This window comes from Adelges cooleyi, unplaced genomic scaffold, assembly GCF_023614345.1.
Source record: "Adelges cooleyi isolate 19-005CV unplaced genomic scaffold, UGA_ACOO_1.1 ACOO_flye_CR_arks_rails_tigmint_CR_PRNA_247, whole genome shotgun sequence".
In the NCBI taxonomy this organism is placed as follows: domain Eukaryota; kingdom Metazoa; phylum Arthropoda; class Insecta; order Hemiptera; family Adelgidae; genus Adelges; species Adelges cooleyi.
In genome coordinates this window covers 8,662,819-8,675,029 of record NW_026095912.1, presented here as the reverse complement: position 1 = coordinate 8,675,029, position 12,211 = coordinate 8,662,819, and the positions used below count along the sequence as shown (strand labels likewise).

Here is a 12,211-nt window from a genome sequence, read left to right as displayed (position 1 = left end):
GTTTCTAAACTCGAGACGTTCAGAGTTCCTCTTTCGACAACAATATTATTATTATTATTATTATACATGTACACGGCAGCGCGTATAATATTATATTATGCTCTGTTCGGCCCACCCGTTCCACCGCCACCGTCTCTACCTACTTGTGCTCCTACTCTCTGCCTATGCCACCACCGACCACGGCCGTATCGTGCCTAATTAACGACCGACCGGTGAACGCACGCACGGCATCAGTGTATTCAAGACACACGTTGAGACGAGTCGTTCATCTACTACTCACACACAATCTTACACACGAGCCGACTTGACCGTTTTGAAAAATAATCCAAAAATTGTCTTTGAACTCTGTTGTTTTCATTTTTTTACCGCGTCCGTCCGCGTCCGATCGTCCACAGTGATGCGCTGTTAAAACAGACGGATTAACGCAAAAAGAGACTTCAACGTTGTCCTTGTAGCGCTGCCGCGACAATCATGCGAAACAAGTAAGTAATCGACAATCGTGTTTACCATTAGCATTTTTTTCATTTTTGCGCAATACTATGTTTTTGTATATCGTTTTTAATTCCCGAGATCTATGGATCATAGCTGTACAAAGAATATCATTAATCTCTGTGTACAATTGTTTATGAAAGGCACGCAGGGTTATCATGTTTAAGTCGCAGGTACTTCGCGTCAGTGTCGTAGCCAGGAACATATAGGACGGGCACGCAAACTGCCGACTGTTGTTAAAATATTACAGGACTCCATAACTAATGCTCTGCTGTCCCCGAAAATAAATTTCTGGCTACGGTACTGCTTAGCGGATTATTCAGGTGGCATACAAATGTAGTGAAAAGAATCTGTGTCGAAAATCAATGTGAAATGTCGCTCGGGGACACTGCACAGACCATAACAATAATAATAAAATAAAACATTTGTCTTATTGTCTGTTGTATTTTGCGTCTATGTCGCATATAGCGACAAGGTTCGACTAGGAGTCCGGGCGGTGCACAAAAACATTACATTATAATATTAATTATTATAGAAAAAACCCGAAGGCTTTAGGCCTTAGACCTTAGTTTTCACTTTTGTCGACCGGTCCGCGACTTTGGTTTTTAGGCCATTTAATTATTTTAACGTCCATTGCTCCACTTGTGCTATTTAAAGTTTTGTAAGAATTTAGTAAACTAAACAAGTAAACATTTGTAATACCTTTATCATTGTGGTGATATTATGTCAAATAAAAATCAGTTAAATGGATTAATAGGTAATGTATGTTGTTGAATTGCGCAAATTGTGATAGTTGATTGAGCAAATACAGGTGGATTCATGTGTTTGGCATCCCTAGGGCTAATGAAAAATGCCCATATGCCCATAAGGAAAGGGAGGGGGGTTAAACTATAGTAACCTGACACCCCTAAAATAGAGTCGCTATATGACGATAAGCCTGGTAGAGTGTGAGCTGCCAAAGTGATGAGAGAGCGTGACTGTTAAAAATGTGGTTAGGACTAAAATGGAAACCGTTGAACGTCAACTCTATAAAAACATCGGTTTGCTCAAAAACAACTTTTAGAGCTGATCAAACTCATATAAGATATATATGATCCATTGGTTAATACTCAAAACTCTAGGTCGATCTCCTCGGGTTGTTTTGATGGATAAATTAGTTGAAAAAAACTCATAACAGTTACGACAACACAGTGAGTATGGGTTATAGTGATTTTGGGAGTTCGGCGACACTGGACTTTCGGCAAGGTCAATTACCACCTTGTGTGTACACTTTAAACAATAGAAGCTTATTGTCGTGGTACATATATTAGAAAACACTATATTATGTACTCATGGTATGTCCTGTAATAATAACCCCTGGCGGCAGTCTCTGTGCCGTTAATGCGTTAGTAAACAAACCAAAACTACAAAGATGCGCGCCCTATCCACAAAAACACATTAGTCTTAAAATCAACAAAAACTTATAAAACAAAAGGGTTAAGACTATATTGTCGGTGCCGTCTCGCATGACTATATTTTGGAGGAGGTTTTTTTTTGTATTTGAACTATTTTTTACCTCTTGACCGTTTGCGCTGAAGAAGATAATATTAAACTATACAGTTGTTTTTTTCGTGTTTAACAATTATTATTATTATTATCATCGTGTACGTGAAGAAGATCTGAATAGACGAACGTGTTACCGGGTAATAACAATAATTGTATTCCACCGATCGTGGACGGGTGCCGAGGAATTTTCAAGCATTTCCATAATAATAATAATAATGATAATAACGAATACTAATATCCGTTACGGGATCCGGTTTTTAAGGCATTTTTGTCATTTGGGGGCCATCGGCCATCTGTTACGCTGGTCTTTGACCAACGGGTAACGTCATGTGGCCTAGCGACACCTTACCTAACACAACCAACTCGTATGAAGTCGTGTGTAAAAACCATAAGGATCACGAAATTCGGCTACTCAAGTTGTTATATGTTATTACTATTGTACTATACGCCCACCAAAAAAGTCCAAACGTTTTCTTCTCACATTGCAAGACAGGCGTAGGCGTCGAGACACAACCGAGGTTGTGGCACGATAATTAATTATTCATTATACCATACCGTTGCGTATGCCCGGGAACTTTTGTCCGGTTGTAACAATATAATTTCAGAGGACGACCGTATAACATCGGCCGGACCTTTCTACGGATAATTAAAATCGCGTTTCCTCGACTGTCGTGTCAGGCCCATATATCTCGTACATATATACATATGAATATATATTATATACACACACACATAAACAATCGGTATTATGATGGTATACCGCCTGGGGCATCGTTAAATAATTTCTCCCGTTTCGACAAATGAACAATTAGCAGGTACACACCCCACTTCGCCTCTGGGCACTGGCCAAATAGCTTTAGATAAACGGTTTTCGGATAAGCGCTAATATTCGTTTACAATTATTATTGCTCAACGCCGTTATAATATTATGTACTTAACCGGTAGCCGAGTCGGAGGCAAATAAATATACTACAATAATAATAATTGTTAATATTGTCGTACACGTTTATGTGAACACACGAACATAAAATTATCTCGGAGGTTTTTTTTTTTACCCTTTTTATTGTTATTTTTTTTTTTGTCACCATTCCTCACCTTGTCCCCGGTTATTATAGACATGCAGGCATGTAACAAAATCGTAAAACAGTCTCAGAAAAACTGTAAAAAAAAACATTTGGAAAAAAAGACACTAGGTATACATGAAGAAAACGTGTTGTTGATCACAGAAAACCCAAAAACGGATTATTCACTCGATTTACGACGATATTATTTAAGTCGTAAACCGAGGACTTTAGCCGAATGGATTTTTTTTTGTACTCGAAAATATTATAAAGAAATGTATTAGGGTACTACCATGAAATATGTATACTGGATACTGTAGTGGTTAGCAAGTCAGGACGTCATCACTGGTAAGGTATAAGGAATGATCATAGTTTATTGATAACAGCTGTTGTAGATGAACGATAACAACTGGTAATAATTACTATTGGGTAGCACCAAATAGCAATATGTCATGCAGTATATAATAAATAGGCCAATTGTAAATTCAATTTATTTTAATACAAATAACCAAGTTTTTAATTTTAAAAAAAATATGTTATGTTTTGATCATAATGTGATTTCAACACATTACAAACTATAATAAAACACAAAAACCTGTTGGTAATTCTTATTAAATCGTAATAATATGTATTTTATTTTATGTACAATTACTATATTATTGGACCATATAATTTTTTAGCAATACACGTGTAACAGTCTTTAGAAAATTAAGTATTTGTTTTCTTTCACGATTTTTTTAGGAATTATCAAAAAAAGTACATAGAAACAATTTTCGACTTAACTAATCTAAAAAGACAAGAGATACGATTACACATAGAAAGAGCGTCTATTTTCGCAGAGTTACTTCCTCATCCACTGACAGGCCTTTTGACAGCCTTGCGTGTGCGAGTCACTTACAAAACCATTAGCGTTGGGTTATTTTGACATTATACAAATTCAACAGTAGTGTTGCAATTGTTTGGCGAAAATTCCTAAAACGTTTTTTTAATATTCTCCGCAAATGACGCGCTAATGCAGGTAAAATACCGTCGTTTCCAACATTTCCTACGGGTTGACGCCGACGCTTTTTTTAATAAAAATGTTCAAATTGCATAAGACGGCCTTGTCGTGTCCATATGAGGGCGATCCTTATTTAGCGAGGCCGAGCTCACTGGTGTATATATTATTATTATCGTTATTGTATTGCTGTTGTTATCTAACGCATTAACGCGGCTCGTCCTACCGAATTCTAATTATTTATTCCGACACGTTCAGACACTATCCGGTACTCTCGATTTTTTACATTTTTTTTTTCCCAACCATTAGGGGTATAGTAGGATATTGTGTTTGGGCAACAGCGTCCAGTGGCCCGTAAACACGTGTTAACAACGTCCCATAGTAAATGGGGTAGTAATCGACCCTGAACAAATTAACACAAAAGACCGGATAGCATCGGAACAGAACACGGTACAATAACCGTGGAAACGGCGGCGGCTTATCCTCTAAAAAATCTTACAAAATTTTACCACGTTTGTCCACGGAAGTCTATTGTAGAACCGTCTGTCTGCTCGGTAAACTATTTTTTTATGATGATAATAATAATAATAGGACCAATTATTTATGTCTGGTGAAATTCGTACTGCTTCAAAAAAACGTTTAGACTTCTTAATAGGTATTTTTTTTTTTTTTTGGTAAGTTTTTTCGAAATACACAATACTCTTACTAAAAACAATAATAAAAAAAAAACATTCCACTATTTCTTCTCCCTTCCTTCTAACCCAAGACCCGAATCGTCCAGTTGTATGTTAAAATGATTTTAGTTCTAAATATCAAATAAATGCGACCGTTATAACCAATTTTAGACCTTGGTAGACCATATTGATTTTTTTTTTTTTTTTTGGTCGAATTTTACACCGTTGAGCGACACAGAGGAAAATAGCTTGCCATCAAGTCTGAACGTTGTAATATTTTTTGTCGATAAGAAATATAACAATTTTGTTAGGTAGGATTAGGTTAAATAAAACCACTGTTTAGCGTGATGAGCTTCGATAAACTCAGTGTCACTTGCAGAATGTTTTTTTTTCACAAGGTTTTTGTTACTGCTAAAATATGTTTTTCGACGATTGAAAGTTTTTTTTTCCTTTGACCAACGCCTACGCAGATGAATCAGCGGTGGCCGTGCCCCTCGCCTTACTCTACTTCTATATTTTTACCAACGCCTTATATTTTATTTTTTTACCCGTGGGCCGTCTCGTTTCGAAACCGATTAAAGCGAGTGACACGACGATTCGTATACAAATTCAAAATTCGTTATTATTAATTGATTTTCACATGTCGATTGACAGATAAACATCCGCTTGGATTTCGACGGACCCGTAAACAGTCCCGAGTGTGTTTAAACCATTCCAATAAAAGCTTTGGCAGTTGTGTGTATATAAACAGCAATCGTAAAACTAAATACTGCGAAACGGATTTATGATTATGAACGTTTACAAAAATACAATGAAAAATGCGCGTTATAAATAACACGTACGTTTTTTTTTTTATTAGTAAATTTATTCCCCATTGTTTTTTTAGTTTTTACCATTCGGGTCCAATCTGAATAGTGTTAAATTGTGCTAAAACAATAAAAACAAAATTACAATAATAACGATGGTATGTATTGCGATTTCTCTTTTTCGGTTGGCGACCGGACCAGTATTGTACGCCAAAACGCTTTACACGATTCGCGTGGGACGCCCACTCTTGTTATTCTATTTTTTTGCATGAAATTATTTTTTTACGGATATGTACACAAGTATAAAACGGCAAGCCCATTCGCCAAAAAAAAAATATATATATATATATATATGTACGGTCGTAAATAACTATTAACGCTTTATATGCATGACACACTTGCGTTCGCTGAACAGACGTGGAATTTAAAAACAAATAATCTCCATAAACGATTAAGATCAAAAAGTCAATTTCACCGTCGTCGTTGGCGTACATCTTTTATTTTATAGTCAAATTTTATTTTGCATCTACCGAGATCAAGATTTTCCTGTTAGTCTAACATGTGCTAACGTTCACCACTTCAACTCAAGTATATCCGTAGTCATTTCTTAAGCTTTTAAAGACATTTAGCTATTTATTAAGTACAGACTGCAGAGTTAAATATATATAACAATATATGGTCATGTTATATGCCTAACATTGAGTATGGCCAGTTTGGAGGTATACATAATATTATGTTTGTGCATTTACATAATATGTTCAAATAGTTGGCCCAACTAAATGTATAGTTTCTTTTAACTAAAAATGTAACAGGGCAAAAGCGTTGGCGAAAAACGTTTTTCTTTAAATTAGCTCTCTGCACAATGTAGTGGCTACAGTCGATGATCAAAGTTAAGTCGGCGTTTAGTTGATAAGTGATCTTATCCTTCGCAAGAGTCCTTCAACAAATGCATCAAGTACACGACGTCCTCTCTGTCGTCTAATGCGTTTTGGCCGAAATCACGAGAAACGGCATTAAGCCAAGAACTCAATCCCAAACTTTATGATACAATAAAGCGAACAAGGGGGTTGTGGGAAGGCGAGAGGAAGGGAAGACGCGTCACTAAGCCGACCATTAGGGCAGTTGCGTTTTCCTAGAACAATGCGGTCAAGAAGTTATGACGATCCCCTTCGTCGTTCGCCCAATAACAGCATACATTTACTGCTTGGCAAAGAAAAAAATTTAAAAATTAAGAAACACTACTGTGCGCTAGCATCTAACCGAATTATGAACTAACGTCAAAATAATTAATTTTACAAAGGTTCAAGTAGTTTCAAGCAAAGTCCTACAATCCACCGACTACCTGAAACTATGTTTAACTCAATTAGTTGGTTTCGTATTAAACTCATTGGAATTGCGGGCAACACGTTTAGCGCGGTTTTCGATCCATTTTTTAACCCAACCCCAAATGCCTGCGAAAGCTTAAGACATTAGAAGTTATCTCTTTTAGCACTCTTACGATTATAAAAAGAAAAATATCCATAATCGTAACGAATCCTGAACAGCATTCAGCACTCCCGATGGTCACGGATAAGTCAAATGTATTACCGCCCACGTGGCTATACATATTAGTCAAACTTAAAAACCGTTATTTTGATTTACATACTGTGATCGATATTGTACAGACATCGCAAAATAGACCGTCGTATTTTACATATTATTATCTAAAATGCAAATAGTACTCTAGAGGTGAATAACTCGCTTGTAGTGTATATGCGTCGCGCAGTCACGCGCTGTTTGAGTTTTGCTCTTTGTCCGTATAGGGGAAAAAATAACATTTTTACTATAAATATATATTATATTATACAAATGGAACAAAAGAAAAACCGGATCTCGTCCGAGTGGACTGTATGATGATTATTTTGAAATATATTAGCATGTAATTAGTTGTTGGTAAAAAAATAATAATTTTGATTTGCGATGTATGACCCTCCCTCCCCATCCCCATCGTCCAGTCTGCCGTTTACACGGCAAAAAAGGATAAGTGTAACTCGGTCAACACGATGCGTTGTGCAAAACCACAGTTCCGTTTCCTCGACGTACAGTAAAACAAAAATATATATTGTATTGAAAAAAAGTACATGCGAGGGTATTACTGCAGTTGCTGATGAGATTAGCGGTCGCTCCGGTTTGCCGTCGCCAGAATCCAGTCGAGCCAAAATATCTGATATAATCACCATAGTAGGTACGTCCGACGGATTGAATAAGATTATATTCTGTAAACATAACGGCAAACCGGACGAATACGACATTAACGCGTGACTCGTTCTAGGTCAACCCGCACTAATAGACATCAGCAATAACGTTTCGCGAGAAATATACATTTTCCAAGCAAATAGTAACAGGTATCTGTACATGTACTATTTGTGTAAATGTCCCAGTTGTACAGCAGTTATACCCTTATATTGGTGTTAACAAGTGCCAGGAGGATTTCATGTAGAAGACCTGAAATCTCCCAAACAAATGTTGATCATACTGACAACAAGAAAATCGTGTGTTGTCATAGGGTCAATACCAGTTTGAAAAATGTCGATTAAAAGTGCAAATAAATGCACGCGATTCCTTGTCTGTGTTATCAAAACAAAGGCACGATTTAATAAGAAGCTTAAAACAGAACTTTGTATAGCCTTCAAGGTAGTTAAAGTTCTTACAATGACCGTATCCCCTAACCGTTTTCCATTGAACATACAGTTGTTAAGGCTGTTTACGGTACCATATTTAGTAAGTAGAAAAACTGTTGCTCCTTCAAATAATTGCTCTATTCGACTCGATTCACCGTTGACCGACTAAGGAAAAGTCGTTATTCGTGTACTGACTTGGTCTGTTACCAGATTTGATAGATTTGTATAATTTAATCCGTCTGCTTTAAACGCCTTACGAGCTGTATTTAATAACTGTGCGACACGGAGGACGATGAACCCGCAAAGTCGAAATGGCACGAAGCGTAACACACACACACACACACAAACGGCGTTGCATAGACAACAAAATAATATTATTATCATGCATTGTTCGAAATACAACTGACCGGTGTTTGTGCTGAGAGGAGGAGATTCGCTGTTAGAACTCGATTCACAATTATGTTTTTACCAAAGGCGACAATTTCTCTCTTTCTCTCTCTCTTCACAACAATAACAATAACTACAACGTCAACAACAGTATATGTTGCAAGCTTCATACTCTATTCACTAGCCGTGGAAAATCTGGACGGCGTCGACAAATACTTCTGACGAAATATCATTATTAGATGGCTTTATAGATGACATCGAAGCTTAGATCTTGATTGTGGGTTGTTCGATCACGTGGCCAAACTAGTAATGTAATAAATAATAATATTTATATAAAAACGTCCGCACAATACTCGCATCGCTGGCTGAACGTGACTTTTACCAATATTGGCTTCCATCAAGATTTTTGCCGTAAATACATAGTGCATGCTTATGCGCCTGTACAGCTGAGTTAGGTGATTAATATTATTAGTTTCCAATTCACGGTCAGATAGGCTTGCGTGCGACCGCGTTTGATTTATAGTCGATTTCGTTTGATTAATAATTACATAAAGGACTTGCGTGCCAAAACGAAGCAGACACTGTGGCGGGACGTATAAATAATATCGTAATGTCTCCCAGGGAATAATAACAGCACCAATAGTTTAATTGGAATATTCCTAAAAATCGAAATGAGTCGTGAAAGTGTATTTAAACGACGAAGGGTTGCACCTGACGTCGGTTCGACCCAACGCAGATGGCGCTGAATCATTTTTTTTGTTTGGCCTTTTTGTATATGCACGGTCATGCAACCGGTAATACCTAACCTAACCCGGGGAATACTGTTTAAACCCGGACACGCTCGTTGTATCACGTTTATGTTAATTACTATAACAGTAAGTAAGCAGTTGCTTTCTTGAAAAAGGTAAATCACTTTGGTATGTTTTGAAATAGCGGCGGCGTCAAGTTTTCCTTTGGCCGCGATGCAGATAACAGTGAAGTTGAAGTCTTGTACTCGTGAAGAGTTTCTCCAATTCAATTATCATTTTCAAACTTGATCGACTCGTGATTAGCTTATTAAATTTTAAAGATGAATGGAGTAGCTTTACATGCAACCCAGCGTCAAAGCTTTAATTAATGTCCTCCCTCGTTCAGCGTCTCGTCACTTAATTTGAATATGAATTGGTTTGTTCAAAAGTTCATAGTTGAACTCTGAATAGCACTTTTATTTTATAGTTATTGGAATGTCGTCTCAAGTCTTTACCGCCTCGTAGCATGGTCGATTATTGCCAATGCTAACAAATACAAAAAATGTTTTCGCTTCAGATCTGGAAGGTCTATTAATATAATATATGTTTTGCTATGCGAACCGTGAATGAACACGACTCGGATCCGTGCAAATCAACACTCGGTAATTGTAGTTGCTCGCAGGGTTACCCTAAGGAAATGTTTTTTTTATAACAATATGATAACAAGTAACCGGCATCCTGTTCTGATCCGTAAGACTTGACCGATCGTGGGCGTTAGTCGAATTGTCTGTAAAAAAAAAAAAACGCTCAAGGTGAAAAAAGTATAACAGGAGAAGTTCTAGGCGAATAGCGGATACTCAATGCCGCCCCGAAGGAGCTGTTTGTAATTTAAATATTTGTATTGCCGCCGACATAATAATATCACACACAGCACATCCCCACAGTCTTCCATTATGACCTGCCTACCTATCCATCTATTATAATGATATTAGATGTACGTGCATCTATCTGTGTGTAGATAGCGATGGACACAACACAGCGAAAAACTGCACGTTTTATTCGGGCATTTTCAATAATAGAACCACCGGGCAACAAAGCGCTTATTGTATTTTAATGTGATTACACGGTCGTCGGCCGTTGTTATACACAAACACAGCACATTTGAATGGACCGAGGCAACGGAACAAGTATCGTTTGACGATTAAACGAATCCTCCGGCGCAGGATTATTATTTTTCGGTTTAGATAATCATCATCGGCGCTATCCGTATTGTTTAACAGCGTTGTGTACCTACCAATATGACGTGATGTGTGCATGTACGGATGATGTTTCATACCTACGTGTGGGCATTGTAGCCAATGTCTTATGTCGTTGCACAATAGCTGGCGTCGGCGTGGGCACCAGTCGTTGTCGTTGTCCGTTCGCCCCACGATTATACATTTTTTTATTATCATTATTATTCCATTTTGTGTAGAGATGTGTGTGTGTGTGTCGGCAGACAATTATATTTTTTTTTCTTGGGGAGGGGGGGGGTCTGTGCGCAAGAACGAAGGCAGTTATTGTTTTAGAAAAAAAAACTACTTATTATGTATACGAATACTTTTTTTATTTTTTTTTATTAGAATAATAATAATATTATGATTGTCTCGTATAGAGATCACGCTAAGAGGTTACTCGACGTCTCGCGGGACCTTATATTATATTATTATTAGGTATATAGACCGCTGTTGGCTTTTTATAATATCACAAAAAAAATCCCCCCAGCCGTGTGGCGGAAGGATATGGCGGAGGCGACACACAATAAAGATGCACTGAATGATAATAAATATTGTTATTGACGAGTGACACGCTCACAATATAACGTTAATTGTTTCGTGTTAATTGTACTCACACGACGTTAGAAACACTAGAATATGTTTCTTACAGAATATGTTTATTGAATTCGTCAAGCTATCAAACGAGTTATAGGTTAAAAATTAGAACTGTTATGTTTTAAACATGTTTTTTTGTATAGAAAATCATTTATTGATAAATTAAATTAAATATGCTTAATATGTTACGATAAAACTGCCTTCGAAAAGGATTCTTCTAAAATGGCATTAAATACCATAGGAATTTAAAAAAACATGTATATTATATTAGATTGACAAATGTAGACTAAAAATAAGTTACATTAGTGATTAAGCTATCTAGTGGATATCTTAAAGAGGAAACTGAATTCATGGCGAACTTTACCAAACTTAAACGACAAGTACATACATCTTAGAACAACATAGAATATGAATGTTTTTGATTAGGAAATGGCGGAGATAATGTCTTACGCTTGTTAAAGTTAGGTTATGTTAAAAAAAATGTTTAATTAGTCTTTCATCTTCCAAGCCTCTATTTTGAAATGCAATCAGATTAGGGCAGGTCTAAGGTAATAAAATATAAAACTAATAATTAAAAAAATAAAATATTTTAAAATACAGTATCATATATGTGGTTTTGTTAAAAGGTGAATTCAATATTTTTTGCTTCAGACAAATAACTAATTATTTTCAATTGAAAAATGTATTACACAATTATGATGGTTGATCTAGAAAAAAAAATTGTTTCAGTTCTGTTACAGTAATTCCAAATCAAAATTACCATGAGTTATGTTAAAATTACATTTTATTTTTATTGTTTAAAAGCGTTAATGACAATCATTTTTGGAGTTACCAAATTATTTCACTGGATTTACCTTTTTAAAAAAAGTATTTTAAAATGTCGCGTAGAATCACTTGATAGGAAATCGGTAGTTTTTTTTGTGTCAAGCGCTTACAACATTGATATAATTCAAAATAGTTAACAAAAATACAAGCATAAAATAAAATAATATT

General features: G+C 36.3%; 1 protein-coding gene across 2 annotated transcripts in view; it reads left to right on the top strand.

Annotated features, from left to right (window-relative positions):
• Nucleotides 1-217: 217 nt before the first annotated feature.
• Nucleotides 218-12,211, top strand: part of LOC126836347 (CD109 antigen-like) — a 43,423-nt gene continuing 31,429 nt past the window's right edge. The window contains exon 1 of one of the 2 annotated variants that reach the window (XM_050569602.1): nucleotides 218-482. In XM_050569602.1, coding sequence (XP_050425559.1) covers nucleotides 472-482 — 11 coding nt within the window. In that variant the 5' untranslated portion in view covers nucleotides 218-471. The remainder of the gene's footprint in view (nucleotides 483-12,211) is intronic. The other variant, XM_050569603.1, reaches the window with a different exon arrangement.